The 16,462-nt window shown below is 44.7% G+C and overlaps 1 protein-coding gene and 1 long non-coding RNA gene across 4 annotated transcripts in view; one reads left to right on the plus strand and one right to left on the minus strand.

The window, feature by feature from the left end:
• The window catches only part of LOC137211477 (uncharacterized), a 57,902-nt gene extending 50,388 nt beyond the window's left edge, over positions 1-7,514 (minus strand). For 2 of the 3 annotated variants that reach the window (XR_010937099.1, XR_010937100.1), the window contains exon 1: positions 6,615-7,514. This is a non-coding gene — a long non-coding RNA (uncharacterized lncRNA). The remainder of the gene's footprint in view (positions 1-6,614) is intronic. The other variant, XR_010937101.1, reaches the window with a different exon arrangement.
• A 2,020-nt stretch (positions 7,515-9,534) lies between these two features.
• SPRY2 (sprouty RTK signaling antagonist 2) lies at positions 9,535-14,318 on the plus strand. Its single transcript, XM_067713978.1, has 2 exons — positions 9,535-9,671; positions 12,529-14,318. Exon 2 carries the CDS (start codon positions 12,580-12,582, stop codon positions 13,525-13,527), a length of 948 nt encoding a protein of 315 aa, XP_067570079.1. The 5' UTR covers positions 9,535-9,671; positions 12,529-12,579; the 3' UTR covers positions 13,528-14,318.
• Positions 14,319-16,462: the final 2,144 nt, after the last annotated feature.

The following is a 16,462-nucleotide window of genomic DNA, read 5'->3' on the forward strand; positions in this document are numbered from 1 at the left end:
ATGTACAATGGAGAAAGGACAGCCTCTTCAATAAGTGGTGCTGGGAAAACTGGACAGCTACATGTAAAAGTATGAGATTAGATCACTCCCTAACACCATACACAAAAATAAGCTCAAAATGGATTAAAGACCTAAATGTAAGGCCAGAAATCATCAAACTCTTAGAGGAAAATATAGGCAGAACACTCTATGACATAAATCACAGCAAGATCCTTTTTGACCCACCTCCTAGAGAAATGGAAATAAAAACAAAAATAAACAAATGGGACCTAATGAAACTTTAAAGCTTTTGCACAGCAAAGGAAACCATAAACAAGACCAAAAGACAACCCTTAGAATGGGAGAAAATATTTGCAAATGAAGCAACTGACAAAGAATTAATCTCCAAAATTTACAAGCAGCTCATGCAGCTCAATAACGAAAAAACAAACAACCCAATCCAAAAATGGGCAGAAGACCTAAATAGACATTTCTCCAAAGAAGAAATACAGACTGCCGAGAAGCACATGAAAGAATGCTCAACATCATTAATCATTAGAGAAATGCAAATCAAAACTACAATAAGATATCATCTCACACCAGTCAGAATGGCCATCATCAAAAAATCTAGAAACAATAAATGCTGGAGAGGGTGTGGAGAAAAGCATACACTCTTGCACTGCTGGTGGGAATGTGAATTGGTGTAGCCACTATGGAGAACAGTATGGAGGTTCCTTAAAAAAGTACAAATAGAACTACCATATGACCCAGCAATCCCACTACTGGGCATATACCCTGAGAAAACCAAAATTCAAAAAAGTCATGTACCAAAATGTTCATTGCAGCTCTATTTACAATAGCCCGGAGATGGAAACAACCTAAGTGCCCATCATCGGATGAATGGATAAAGAAGATGTGGCACATATATACAATGGAATATTACTCAGCCATAAAAAGAAACGAAATTGAGCTATTTGTAATGAGGTGGATGTACCTAGAGTCTGTCATACAGAGTGAAGTAAGTCAGAAAGAGAAAGACAAATACCATATGCTAACACATATATATGGAATTTAAGGGGAAAAAAATGTCATGAAGAACCTAGGGGTAAGACAGGAATAAAGACACAGACCTACTGGAGAACGGACTTGAGGATATGGGGATGGGGAAGGGTGAGCTGTGACAGGGCGAGAGAGAGGCATGGACATATATACACTAACAAACGTAAGGTAGATAGCTAGTGGGAAGCAGCCGCATGGCACAGGGATATCAGCTCGGTGCTTTGTGACCGCCTAGAGGGGTGGGATAGGGAGGGTGGGAGGGAGGGAGACGCAAGAGGGAAGAGATATGGGAACATATGTATATGTATAACTGATTCACTTTGTTATAAAGCAGAAACTAACACACTATTGTAAAGCAATTATACCCCAATAAAGATGTTAAAAAAAAAAAAAAACCACTCAAAATGTACTGCCAAAATGGGAGAATGATAGACCTGTACCCTGAGACAGCTAACAACTGGCCCACTGCCCTGCTCAGAGGCTGCCTCCTTTGGGATCCTCCTTAACTCGGCTGAGCCAACAAACCCTCAAGCACCAATGTCAGCCAGTTGAAAACTGACTTAGTAGATGCCCTTGAATGGCTTTTCAGTATTTTCATGGCTATTTGTCTCACCTGCCATTTAGACTGTCAGCTCCTTGCAGCCAGAAACTAGCTGGTTCTCCTCTCAAACCCTTGAGCATAGTGATAGAACCAGTGGCTCCCAGGCCAAGGCCATGAAGAGAGGAATTCTGCCTCCAGAAGGCCACGCTATGTTGATATTCAATAAGAAAGAGTGGTTGACATGTGTTTCCCCAGAATGCTGGAGAATAGGATTTGTTATATAGTTCAAGCCTCTAAATATTATTATTCTGAGTCATTGCACATTCACCTTCACAGAATCATAATAACCTGAAGAATTTAGAACAACGGAACATCATAGCCTTCCAGTGTACAACAAATACCTCTGCCACACACCATTTAATGTAAGTGAATGTGCATCTTCTTCCTAACAGAGGATAGAGCTTTAATACCATTTCAGACACAGGGCTCCATCCCCAAAATATACACTGAAAAATTCAGTGTTGGTAAGAGCCCAAATGTCAAAGCCACTCTCAAATAAGAAGGAACTCGCATTTCTCAAGCCTCTAGATTTCCTGAACAAGTAATTCAATGAGGAGACATTCCAGTCAGAAACAACCACATCAGCTAAATAAGTCCCATCTTCCCTAAAGTTCTCTACCTACTTTGAAAAGGTCACATGAAAACAAAAATCAGTGTAGGGTTAAAGTTTCTTTGAAATACTATTAATAGTTGAATATAGCTAATAACAGTCAAAACGTGTTCTAAATCTCTATTTTTATCCCTACATAAGCACAAACAAATAAGATACATAAATCAAATTGTGCTTACTATGTAATTTTAAAACTTTTTGAAAATATGGAGGCAAAACCATATTTAAATATTCATTTACCATATTCATTTACCAAATAAACTACCAAGCCCAATTTAACTGAAATTATCACTGCTACTTACTGAGAGCTTCCCATATGCTAGCCTTCATAGATACTTCATATCATCCAATCCTAACAGCAACTCTTTTATAGTTGGGCACTAAGGTTAATTGCCTGACTCATTCATTCATTCATTCATTCATCTTACTTTAAAACGTTTGAGTTACTTATATGTGCCAGACCCTTCAGTGCTGGGGGTAAAATGGCAGGCAACACCCGACTTGGATTCCAGCCCTCATGGAGCTTAGAATACAGCGAAGGAGACAGTTAATAAATGATCACTCAATTATATGTATGTTTGCAGCAGAGAAGGTCAGGAGAGGAACAAGGGAGGTTTGACCTAGTCAAAGGGTCAGAAAAAAGGTTTCCTGAGAAAAAGACAACAGAGATTTGAAAGATAAGTAGGAGTTAACACAGCAAAAGGCCAGAAAAGTGAAAGGGGAGATTGCATATACAGAGGTAATAGTCACAGCAGCAAGGCAGAAAGCAGGGGGTGTGCAGTAACAGGAGGCTGGGAAGGAAAAGGGGCTGGACTGCAGGACCAGGAAGTTGGGTTAAGGACTGAGATCTTTAATCCAGGAATAATGAAAAGCCGGGGGAGGGGGTTTGAGCATCAGGGCATCCCGATCAGATTGGCCCCAAATGACCTAGCCTGAACCTAATTCCAGATTTCTTAAACTCCCAGCGTCTCTGGAACCTATTATGACATTTAACAGTTTAACCTTCAGTATCATTTTTTTTTTAGGAATGACGGCTAAAAAAAAAAATTTTTTTAGATCTAATTTTGCCCATGCATGATTTTAACATCTTTTAGGGTATAATGCAGGTATGTTGCTGTACTGTAAACAGGGTGTGAAGAATATTTCTCAAAATTGCAAGGGGACTTTCACATAGAACATGAAAGGCGAAAATGGTTCACTATTTGGTGGCTTTCTTGAAGCTATTTTAAAAATGCTTTGTTGAAGGTTAGCAAAGTGCTAACTTCTTAATTTGAAACTACAGATTAGTACTTAATTTTAATTATTAATATACTTAGACTTTTGCCAAATGGACTTTTTCAGTAAAAAATTCATGAGTTTTCTTTTACCTATTCTTTAGCCCCCCATGATCAGCCTTTTTGTTAATTTCTTTATTATATAGTTTGAGAATAGATGTGGATTTTCTTCCAAACACATAAAATTTCCATAAAGATTTCTTTTTTTTTTAAGATTTCTTTTGAAACTTTATAATATTTACTATTTCAGGGGTTAAAAATCATGGTTTGAACAAACTTATTTCAGTCACTTCCTAATAATTACACAAAACACAGTAGTAATTTGCAGGTTAACGGAATGATTCAATTTCTGCCATTAAAAAATCCAAAAACTCTTTATTTGCTTTAAGAAAATTAAGACAAGGGATTTCCCTGGTGGTGCAGTGGTTAAGAATCCGCCTGTCAATGCAGAGAACACAGGTTCGAGCCCTGGTCCAGGAAGATCCCACATGCCTTGGAGCAACTAAGCCCGTGCGCCACAACTAGTGAGCCTGATCTTTTGAGCCCACAGGCCACAACTACTGAGCCCGGTGACACAACTACTGAAGCCCACATGCCTAGAGTCTGTGCTCCGCAACAAGAGAAGCCACCACAGTGAGAAGCCCGTGCACCAAAACGAAGAATAGCCCCCGCTCGCTGCAACTAGAGAAAGCCCGCACGCAACAACGAAGACCCAACACAGTTAAAAATAAATAAATAAATTTAACAAAAAAAAGGATGAAAGAAAATTAAGGCAAAAAATATTTACTTATTTTAATTACATTCATTAATTCATTCATTTATTGGAAAGCACTTATTGAGTGGATAACGTTTAGAGTGATTTTTTTTAAAGAATAAGATGGTGAAGAACCTTTCTATTTCAGTTCCAGCCCACTAAGTCCAAGGCAGTCCTGACATAGACTCCCTCAGACCCTTGGAGCAGTCTAGCCTTTCGAAGAGTCACACCCAATACACAGTTTGTATAGAAAAGCTGGTTTATATAACACCACAATATTCTCAAATGATTCACAATTCACTGAAACTTCGAAATACTTCCTGTGCAAAGGAACAGGACAGGAAGAACAAATTGAATCTGCATGCACCCATATTCCATTTACCATATTGAAGATTTTTAGACCTGACCTGTTAACTGAGATTATTAATTCAGGGCTGGCTGGAAGCCTGGATTTTATGTCTTCTGGATCATAAGAATGGCTGTCGTGGAATCTGTTTGATGAAATCTTCCTTAGAGAACAGGATGAACTTCCTATGCCCTTTTGATCACGGGTCCACATAATGGGAAGTATAAAACCCAAAGTTCCTATTTATTCAGAGGCTAAAATCTTCCTACTGCTACTAAGCTTGGCCAATAATATCCAAATACTCATTTCAATTTATGATTTTCACTTTAGCATCTGGGTTAAAAAGATTCCAAAATAAAGGGATCAAATGTTAAAAACAAACAGAATAAAACTAATAAACCTAGGGCTATTTGGGGACAGGCAAAGCAACAATGCTGTGGTCTCACTGATTAGACTTTCTCTGCACACATCAGTGCTACAAAGAAAGAAGCTTGACTGTAAGGTCAAGGGATAAATATATTGGAAATATAATGAGAAAAATCATGTTGGACTGCAGAGAAATTTTGCCTTGTTACAGAAATTCAGTCCACTTCTGACTTTGCATAACTTGTAGTAATAAAGTGCATGGAGCCAGCAGGAAGACTGATTAACCAGTAGAAACCACCAGGTGGATTCAGGTTGAATATAAGATCTCTGAAAAAAGACCCGACCAACCAGAGCCTCTGGTTTAAGATCAACTCATCAAACCACTTCTCTTACCCAGGGATAACTCCAGATCTTTCCCCCAGTTTAGATAAAAGGACATCACCAAAGAAGGTCAGATGCAGAGATAAGCTGTCCCCAGTCCTCCTAGGGATGTAGATAAGAACTCAAGTGTTCTATTTTGAATTCCTATTGCAGCCACTTCCAGTTCCCTCCAAAAGGTAGCAGCTATAGATTTGGAGATTCAAAGCAATTCAAAAAAGTAAAATGACTACAGTCCTGGCTGCCAAATCAAAAGGTCATTATTGCAAAACCATTTCTTTAACTTAGGAAGGTCCCTCCCAGAAGAGTCCATGCATAAATTGTTTACTAAGGCAATTGGGATACTAAATTGTTACTCGTGGAAGCAGTATACGCTGTTGTATTCTGGGCCATCTTTAAATACGAATACATACATAATTCACCTTGGTTATAAAACTAAAAAAAAATAAAATAAAATAACCAAATAATCAATATTCTTCTTTGTCTTAAAAACACATCATATCACTGCAAGATATCTCTCTGGTTATCAAACCTGGGCCTGAACCAAGTAAGCCCAAGTGGTTTGGTCAATCTCACAAAGAAACTGGAAATAGAGCTGTTTAAAACTACATTCTCCCATTACTAAGACATAAATCAGAAGCTCAGATGATTACGTGCAACCTTGAAAATATCTGACTTAACTTGGCCAACAGACCTACTGGTAAAGAAGCATGTCCACAGTGTCTACCAAAGACTGGGGGAGGCAAAATTCATGTCAGTTTAGAGTAAGAGTAAGAAGGCATGTTACCTGGTCCCTCCAGAGAACTTAGAGGTGAGTACCAGTGTAGCAGGCGTTTCCAAGGATTGGACATTTTTCAACATCAGGGAACAGGAACACGTGTTCAAACATCAGGGCTGCCTCTCTAGAATCCTCCACAGCACGTTTGAAAATGGGCTTCATTGTGAAGTTTTACATAACATCCTTTCAAAATTTAAAGTATCTTCCAAAATTAACCCCAGTTATAATTTTGGCATGTAACATGAGAATCAATTTTGGGACACATTACAATAGCTGCACCAAACACTTCATTGTGTGTGCATGCACACGCATACCTGGAAGCATAATTCCTCTTTGGGATGACAACTAAGTAAACTTTGCAGGCAGAATATAGTGCTTTATACACCACTTCTGAAAGGTAGTAATAATAAATAATAAATTAAATAGTAAGGAGTAAATTAGAAAGACTCCAATAGATTCTCGTTTTTACCTTGTGCTTAAGTTAAAGGGTAAATGTTTTCCCAGCTTGCAAACAGGAGGCTGCTGGGGAAGAAGGAAGAGCTAGATTACATGGGATTCCTTCTAGCTCATGAAAGATAAGTATAAATTCCTAGATTCTTCTCTATTGATTCAGTAAAAATGGAAGGTACTCTCAGCAGCCGGAGGCTTCTAATTTAAATTCCATTTTATACTTTGAACCAGAACAACGTGTTTTCACAGAGTTCCTGCAGCGCTGGGAGCACAGCCTGGGCACAAGTGTCTCCTAAGAAGCAGCCATCGGGTGCAGGGGTTTGAGGAAGCGAAGAGAAGGCGTTTCTTTCACCTGTTCTGCCGGAGACTTGGCCATATTCGGGCAGCGCATTCCCACCAGCCTTGCACACCCTGGTTTTGGCCCCCAGGTCCGTCCCCTCGGTAAAAGCCGGGGTTCTTCTGCACCTGGTACCTCATCTCACATTCAAAAGGAATGTGTCCGAAAAGAGGGTAGGGAAAGCCACCTGCTGTTGCACTTACATAATAAATGTCTTTTTATTCATTGTGAACCAGTCGGCCCAAGGTACATTCTGGAAGGCACCTCCGCCTGCCTTCGTTGAGTCCCGGGTAAGAAAGCACCTCAGCCCCGCGCCGGGCGGGCGGGCGCCCCCTGGTGGCCCGACGGGCCGTGAGCGCCGCGGCGCTTGAGTTCACCCGGAGGCTCAAAAGACTCGGGCGTCGGGCGAGCGGCCAGAGCTGGGGTGGGGGTGGGGGGCAGTCGTTCCGTGTCCTCAGGCCCGGGGACGCCGTGGAGCAGGCGGACGTAGCCCGGTCCACCCTCACCCGAGGGGTGGGGGAACGTAGGCCAGCGCCCGGAAATAACGCATGCCACTTCCCCTGCCACCTCTGGGTCCAAACCTCGGGCGAGGAGAGAGAGCCCTAGAGAAACATGGAGAAGGCAGGGCGAGAGCGCAGCGCGGCCGGGAACGGTCCGGGGACGTTCCAGCACGAGAGCTCGGGAGAAGGCAACGAGTGCCAGGGTAGCTGTGAACGGATGTGGGCTGGAGCCGGACCCGGGAAATCTAGCACCAACCACGTTTTCCTAGCACTGTTTCAAGAACTCTAACCCCAGCACGGCGAGATCGCAGGTGCTCTTCGGGAGTTTTGACCGTGCTTCTCTGTAAAGTAAAACCGTTCTGTAAATCATTAGAATCCAACATTAGGAGTGTGTTGGGAGGGGTGTTAATTTCCCACCGGTGCTCTCACGTGCAAGCACGTTTGCTTAGTAAATGAACGGCAGTTAGAGCAGTGCATATGTATGCATTTTCTATCTTTATATACGTATACATATTTTCTTAAAGTGGGAAAACACAGACCACCTTCAAAATGGACAAGAGGATCTTCTTGGGAAATGTTCTACGTGACAAGGAGAGTCGGAAATGAAGGGTGACTCTTTAAGTGGAGGAGGACATCTGCAGTGAAACAGCGTGCCCCCTCCCATTTCAGAAGCCCGTGATGTCGCCCTTAGTAATCGTTTATGTGTGTATGACTGAATTAACTAATTTTAAGAAGGCCTGTATTGTACAGTTTCCTTCCGCTGTTGCGTCAAACAAAACAGTAAGAAAGATCTTCAGAAAGCCTCCATCTGTAGCTAACTGCCCCTTTAAAATTAAAATCTAATATTAAACAGAAAACGACACAATCAAAAGCAAATCCCGGCAAGAGCAGAAGGCACTTGAAACTCGAATCTGCATTCCGTTCCTCTCGTACGCAGCTCTGAGGTGGGAGTGGCGGTTTGTGCTGGTGCCTGGTGTATAATCGGGTTAATCCAGTAGACAAAGAATAAACCAATAGCCCTCCCACCTCACTTCCCGCTCCCCTTCCCCTCCCCCTTCTTCTCTCCCCGTCGCCCCCTCGAGGGGGAACAGAAAAGGGGAGAGGTTGGCTTGCAATGGATTCCGAATAAAGTCTCAAAACCTGCAACTTGCTTTTAATGCTAACGCTGCGTGGCCCGGATTAGTTTGAAATGTTCATTCCCTTTTCCTAGTGGCGGGGAGAAAGTTCCCTAAGGCCAGCCGAACTAAGGCTCGTCCTCATGGCCCCTGGGGAAACCTTAAGGTCGGTGTTTCCTTGAAACTAGATAAACTGACCCCGCCGTGTCCAGCCCGGCCCCGCGGGCACCCCGCGTGACGGCGCCCGGGCGGCAGGACCAGCCTAGGGACGCGCGGGGCGGCGCAGTTGCCCTTTTGAATGCCTCCTGCGGCTCGGAGCGCTGGCGGGCGCTGGAGTGTGAGTGAATGTAGCCCCGCGGAGCCAATGAGCTGGGACCGGATGCGATATATCCTCTGGGACAACAACTGCTCTGTTCCGCCTCGGATCCACATGACGCCATTTACTGCTGCCGCGGCCGCCGCAGAGCTGCTCCCTGCCTCCTCCGGAAAGGCGAGGGCGCAAGCCAACGGCGGGCCCCCCCGTCCGGGCCCCAGACCCTCCCCCTTCTCCTCCTCCTTCGCACCCGCCGCCCCCGCCTCGGCCTCGCCGCCGCGCCTCCACAACGCCCAGTCTGCACCGCCGAGAGCTGCGCGCCGCAGCGCGAGCGGAGGAGAGGGGCCGGCGGAGCGCGCAGCGCCCAAGCCCCCGCGCCCGCCCGGCCCGCAGCCCTGCCGCCCCGCACCCCCGCGCCGCCTCCGCTCGGACGCGGCCGCGGCCGCGCGACTTGGCCATCTGGCTTTAGGTTCCCTGTAAGGCCGTTTTCTTTTCTCATTCGCTCATCTGCCAAGAAAGGAGACTCGCCGTTGGCGCTTTGGCCTCCAGTTCATTGAGAAAAAAGAGGAAATACTCCGCGTGCGCGTTTAGAAAGGGGGTCGCCTCCAGCCCCGAACTCCAGAGTGTTCATCGCCTGGGGACTTCGCTCCGGATTTTCCTCTCCTTTTCTCGTCCAGCCGATTGCTCGGAAGTTAGGCTGAAGCAGAGTTTAGAAGCAAGAGGGGAAAAAGTTTGCATCGGGGCTGGATTTATTTGCACATCGCAGGAAGAGAATCCAACGGAGAGGGGTTGGTGCAAAGCCGCGATCACGGTGAGGCGCGTTTGGCTGGCTCTTCCCCGTCCTGGCTCCGTGGCCGGCGCGTTGTGGGCAACATGGAGTAGGTGCAGCCGGACCGGGAGTGGGGTCTGTCTTTCCTCCGGCCTCCCTTTCTCTAACCCCGCAGGTTTTCCGTGGGGAACCCGGGAGCTGCCCGCGGGTCTGCCTCGCCTCGGGCTCTGTCTGCCTCGGCGGGGGCTGCAGTGCGCGCCGGGTGCAGTGTCCCCGACCCCACGCGCCCGCGCTCTGGGGGGTTGGGGTGGCGGACGGCTCGCGGCGAGTCGGGTCCCGGCGGTGCACTGGCCGCGAATTAGGCGCTGAGAGCGGGAGAGGGAGGGAAAACACTTTGTGTTTTCCAGGTCGCCGTTGCAGGCGCCCGCATTGCTAACCTGTTCCTCTCCGGGGAAGGCACGTCCTGAGAGAGGCTGTCCCGAGGCAGGGGCGCCGGGGTTACCGAGGGAGCGTGGGTAGCTCGCCTCGCGGGGGCAGCTAGACCTCGCGGGTGAAAAAAGGACAGGGTGCCGGGTGGAGGGAGCCTCCGCCTCTGCTCGGTGTGAACACAGGCGAGCACGGAGCCGGGTGGGAGCGTCGCCCTGCCTGGCGCCGCGTCTCTGCGGTTCGGAAGTGCAGCTTTCTCTTTTTTCCGTTCGCCGTGGTCGGCTTGGGTCATGCTTTTTTTTATTTTTGGAAGATTGGGCCGACCCAGCACAGGAAGAAAGTCATCAAGCGGTCGCGATCGTTTTCCATTACCTGAAAGTAGGTGGCAAAAGTGGCTAAGGTTTTTTTTTTTTTTTTTTCCCTCCCTTTTCCTTTGATGGGCTGATCCACTTTTTTGTTGCTGCTGCTGTTTCTTAATTCGGAATCTTGTGCGTTTTTACAAAGCGGTTTCTGTGTCGGTTTGCCCCACCCTTGCTTGTGCTGAAGTCCTTTCCCCCTAATCCTTAGTCTGATCACACACTGTCCTTAATGGGGGTTTCAAAGCGGGGGGCGGGGGGGCGGGGGCGAGGGAGCGGGGGAAGGAGGGGTGCTGCGAAGGAGGCCAGGGATAAGCAGAAATCTCTCTAGTAAACCTCCTTACCCGCAAAGATGCTACTTTGCACTGCAAGCAAATCTGCGCGGAAACTTTCCAGTTTGGGGATCTGGGTCTTGCACGCCCGGCGTGGGACCCTGGAAAATGTTCTTTCTTTTAAAAGCATTTTTTATTTGACTTTAAGAAGTATATACATGTATATAGATATATATTTTTTCAATATATAGGCGTTTGCAGATTGCAGGCAATGCCCCTTCGGTCAGCGCAGGGTGGAGTCGCCCGGTGTGCATGGGTGAGACCTCGAAGTACCGGCTCTATGTCCAAGGCAGGGCCAGTGCCCCGTGTTCGAGGGCCTTGGCCGCAACGTGTTGCAATGGGCGGTGTGACCTCCGCCTAAGGGTGGAGTGGCTCTCTCTTGGAGCTGGGAGGCAGTTCTCTGGGGTGGGGGAGATTCTATCTGCGAATGAAGAGAGGGGGAAGCGCGCTCTAGCGTTTCAGGGCACGTCCCCTTCCGAGGCGCCCGCGTCCCCCGCCTGTCTGTCCGTCTCGGAATTGTGCGCAGGGGGGCCAGCTTGGCTTCTGGGCTGCGTCAGTCCTCCCGGAAAAAAGTCCCTTGGGGCTCCGACTGTGTGTCCCACCTGCTGGGGACCGTGTCGGGGCGCAGATAGAGCCGATAAACGGAGTGAAAGCAAAGAGCAGCGCGATCTCGTCTAGCCTCTCTGTTGGAACTGAGATCCGGTCTCCAGCTCTGCCTTTTTCCGAATTGGAAGGCGTGTGTCACCTGCCTGTGTCTCTTTTCTAAAAAGCCAGACTGGATGAAGGTCCACTTTTGCGCGTTTTTAGTCATTGTAGACTTGGTTGGCAAAGGGGGTGGTAGTTTTGAAATTTTACAGAGAGGTGGCGATTTAAGCGGTTACTTGTCAGGATGATAGATTTGAGATGTGACACTTGAATTTTTAAAACACTTCCTGTTACCGCCAATCAGTTTATTAGGTTCTTGGAAATGCGCAAAGTAGTTAAGATTTTGGCAGAATTTAAAATGTTCTCCCAGGCTCTCGGGTTGTACAATATGTGATTCTCAAGTTGTTGGGAAGTTGAAAATAAGTTCCTGTCTTTTTGTTGCTCCTGGTCGTAAGTTTGCTTTATTGTAGTCCTGGCACCTGACAGGATTTGAATTGGTGTGTTTTTAATTCTATTACTTTGTGCTACTGTGTAGTTAATGATAATTCATGATTGTTGTATAAAATGTATAACTATTCCTGGGGGGGGGATATTTAGTTTTTTGCATGTCAGATTCATCCTATGAGGTTTTATAAAGTTACAGAATAGTTCAAGGTATTTAATGCAAAAGCAGACTTTATTAAGAACCAAGAATTTCTAGGCTGTATTTATTGATGTTTAAGGCAAAAATGACCATAATAAGTTTAAACCTGTTTCAGAATCTGAAAAGGTATTCAACTTTTGAAAATGTCAGTATCAATGTTATATTCCAACACTACTTTCCCACAGTGTTTTACATGGAACCTGAACCTTGCAGATTTTATGCTTATTTGAGTAAGGAATTGTTACTTACGCGATTGAAACAAAGATCAGCCTGGTGTCACCACACATCACAGGATTGAAGAATTGCTGATGCACAGCCGTAATTTTTACTTTTTGGTACAGGCGTGGCTCAGATGGCTGTCCGAATACCCTCCACAGCAACTCCGCTTGAAAGCCTGTTTCTCTGGGGGAGGTGGGGAGTGAAGAGTTAACTCAAGGGGGTGGAGAGTGGGAAGTATCCTGGAGTGTGAACCGTCTCCTTCCTCTTGGTTTCCGCAGGAATTCAGATGTGTTCTAAGCCTGCTGGGGTGAGCATACTTCCAAGACCTGATGGAGGCCAGAGCTCAGAGTGGCAGCGGATCGCAGCCCTTGCTGCAGGCAGCCCGTGACGGTGGCAGGCAGCGTGGGGAGCCCGACCCCAGAGACGCCCTCGCCCAGCAGGTACACGTGCTGTCTCTGGATCAGATCAGAGCCATCCGAAACACCAATGAGTACACAGAGGGGCCTACTGTGGTCCCCAGACCTGGGCTCAAGCCTGCACCTCGCCCCTCCGCTCAGCACAAGCACGAGAGACTCCACGGTCTGCCTGAGCACCGCCAGCCCCCCAGGCCCCAGCACTCACAGGCCCACGCTTCTGCGAGGGCCACTCTGTCCAGGTCCGTCAGCACAGTCAGCTCGGGGTCTCGCAGCAGTACTAGGACAAGTACCAGCAGCATTTCCTCTGAACAGAGGCTCTTGGGATCATCCTTCTCCTCGGGGCCTGTTGCTGATGGGATAATCCGGGTGCAGCCCAAATCAGAGCTCCAGCCAGGTGAGCTTAAGCCGCTGAGCAAGGAGGATTTGGGGCTGCACGCCTACAGGTGTGAGGACTGCGGCAAGTGCAAATGTAAGGAGTGCACCTACCCAAGGCCTCTGCCATCGGATTGGATCTGCCACGAGCAGTGCCTTTGCTCGGCCCAGAACGTGATCGACTACGGGACCTGCGTGTGCTGTGTGAAAGGCCTCTTCTATCACTGTTCTAATGATGACGAGGACAACTGTGCTGACAACCCGTGTTCCTGCAGCCAGTCTCACTGTTGTACACGGTGGTCGGCCATGGGCATCATGTCCCTCTTTTTGCCTTGTTTATGGTGTTACCTTCCAGCCAAGGGTTGCCTTAAATTGTGCCAGGGGTGTTATGACCGGGTGAACAGGCCTGGATGCCGTTGTAAAAATTCAAACACAGTCTGCTGCAAAGTTCCCACTGTCCCACCCAGGAACTTTGAAAAACCAACATAGCATCATTAATCAGGAATATTGCTGTGATAAGGATTGTTCCCTTTTTTTTTTTTTTTTTTTTTTAACACACACATATGCAACCAACTAAACAGTTAGAAATCTTGGCACTGTTGATAGAGGGTTGGGATATCCTTTGCTGTTTGCAGTGAAATGCTTTTTGTCCATGTGCCATTTTACGCGTGTTAGAATTCAGCTAATGGAGCTCAGAGTATGTGATGCAGATCTTGGCAACCTACATGTTGCATAAGCTAAAGCAACAGACACTCCTAGGCAAAGTTTTTGTTTGTGAATAGTACTTGCAAAATTTGTAAATTAGCAAATGACTTTTTTTCCCCATTGTTTTCTCCAGAGATAATGTGCTATATTTTTGTATATACAATAATATTTGCAACTGTGAAAAACAAGTTGTGCCATACTATATGGCACAGTCACAAAATATTATACTAATATGTTGTACATTCGGAAGAATGTGAATCAATCAGTATGTTTTTAGATTGTATTTTGCCTTACAGAAAGCCTTTATTGTAAGACTCTGATTTCCCTTTGGACTTCATGTATATTGTACAGTTACAGTAAAATTCTACCTTTATTTTCTAATTTTTTCAACATATTGTTTAGTGTAAAGAATATTTATTTGAAGTTTTATTATTTTATAAAGAAGAATATTTATTTTAAGAGGCATCTTACAAATTTTGCCCCTTTTATGAGGATGGGATAGTTGCTGCAAATGAGGGGTTACAGATGCATATGTTCAATATAAAATAGAAAATATATTAACGTTTGAAATTAAACTGAGCTGGATTGTCTTATTTTACCTTTTCTTTTGTTTTTTGAAGTGAAAAACCATTTTATGTCAAGGATAGCACTTCAGTGAAATTGTTTCACTTATCTATGAGATTATCTTACGGTTGCTGCTTTAAAGTAGAGTGGAGATTTGGTGATTTTCAGAGATAACTCTAGCCATCAGGAGAGAAATAGCTGAGCGCCTGACTCAACAGTATAAATCGTATGAGGGCTCATTTTCGGCTCCTGTTGTTTTACTGATTTGCAGACTAGCCTTTGTTTTGCAGGTTTAAAAAAAAAAAAAAGTCTTATTCATTCAGGAGACTTCCCTAAAAGATGAACCATTAGACTTTTTCTTTATATACAATATTAAGAATGAATGTCATAAGGCTAATTCAGGACCAGAGAAATGAGTTCATTTCAACAAATATTTATTGACTGTCCTCTGTGTGTCAGGCACGCAGTATACACAGATCAATGCTTATAATTGAGGCAAAAATGTTTTCTTGACTTAGCAGATCATGGCTCTGTTTTTCTAGTCTCTTTGGTTTTAGACTCTTAAGTTTATCACCATGACACCAAGTTCCTTATGTTAGGAAAGACATGGAAAACATAACTTGTTTTGGTTCAGGCACTGGGTATCATGAAATTTCATCCTGTATTGGTCTAATAATTCAAGCACAAGCAGGCCAACTTGAGAGGCCCTGTTGTATTTATTTAATCAAATTATCCAGAAAATTGTTAAATTTTACACTGGGAAAAAGATGCAGAATGGCAAAAAAGTCAGTGTTTGCGGTTATCTTTTGGACGCAAACACAGCAAGCTGCTAAAAGCCCATCTTGACAAATATTGGGTTTTCTTACTTGTAATAAGTCACTTGATTAATTAGTCACTTTATGGCTGATTTTTTTTTTTCCCAAAGCACAACCTTTTGCTGCCAAGAATCACTGGAAGTCTAGGAAATGATTTACCTGACATTATTGTTTAATCTCTCGTTTCCTGTTCTAAGGCTCCTTCTCTTAGGTTAAGAGCTCTTAGTACAGGCTGCCTTCTGTTTTGTTTTTTGAAATTGGCTTTCAAGAAACTATATAGCCTCCTAAACCAAGACATTGCTATAAGGACCTTCAGTTTCCTCTAAGCTTTCTCCAAAAAAAACCCCCCAAAAAACACAAGGGTAAATCAATTTAGAAATTACTCTTAAGTTTCAACTCTGGGATACTGAACGTTGCAATTCTAATACTCATATCTAACCATTATGGTCTAAGAGGAATTAAAATATTGAAAAAAAATAGGACAGGGTTTCTTATTCATCACATAGTTTTCAGGATTTGTAAAGCACAAAAATTTTGACTCCCGGTTTCTGACTGTATCAGAAACTGCCATACGCACTGAGAACTGTTTTGTGTAGAAACTGTGAGAGGCCTTTTTTTTTTTTTTAAACCACATGAGCAGCTTTCAAAGTGTTACATAGACAAATTGAATCAGATGCAATTCGGTGTTTATTGAAGATGTAGAATAAAGACCTCTTTCCATGGTTATGGACTCAATCTCTGATCGTGTGGCCTAGATTTGCATTTTTAATCATTCCACTAGTGATTATGTACAGTTTGAGAACTACTGACCTAGATATTGCTTTCTAATTTAGCTTTTTTTTTTTTAATGGATTCCATTGTAAAGCATAATTCACGAGTTTGAATGTAGAACATAGTGATAAACCAGCTGAAGTTAGAAGAGGACTTGGTGTAAGTATATATGAAGTCTTGATCAAAATTATTTAAAGATAAATAAGGAAAATTGGATTCCTCAAGAAGCTGCTAACTATTAAATGTTGAATCTGTCTATAAACCAGTATAGAATTCATTTTCAGAATATAAAGAATGTTTCTATCTAAACAGATTGAAAACAGATGGTGCTCACTCTTCAATGTGTTAAAAGAGTTTTTAAATATTCCAGGTCATCTCACTGAGGTAAAGGAATAATCACCTCAAGTTCTTTTCTTTTTTTTTTTTTGCGGTACGCGGGCCTCTCACTGTTGTGGCCTCTCCCGTTGCGGAGCACAGGCTCCGGACGCACAGGCTCAGCGGCCACGGCTCACGGGTCCAGCCGCTCCGCGGCATGTGGGATCTTCCCGGACCGGGGCATGAACCCGCGT

Source organism: Pseudorca crassidens, chromosome 18 (genome assembly GCF_039906515.1).
Source record: "Pseudorca crassidens isolate mPseCra1 chromosome 18, mPseCra1.hap1, whole genome shotgun sequence".
NCBI lineage: Eukaryota > Metazoa > Chordata > Mammalia > Artiodactyla > Delphinidae > Pseudorca > Pseudorca crassidens.

What these genes read in the sequence shown, in the direction of transcription:
- SPRY2 (XM_067713978.1), top strand. Translation starts at nt 12,580, where the DNA reads ATGGAGGCCAGAGCTCAGAGTGGCAGCGGATCGCAGCCCTTGCTGCAG.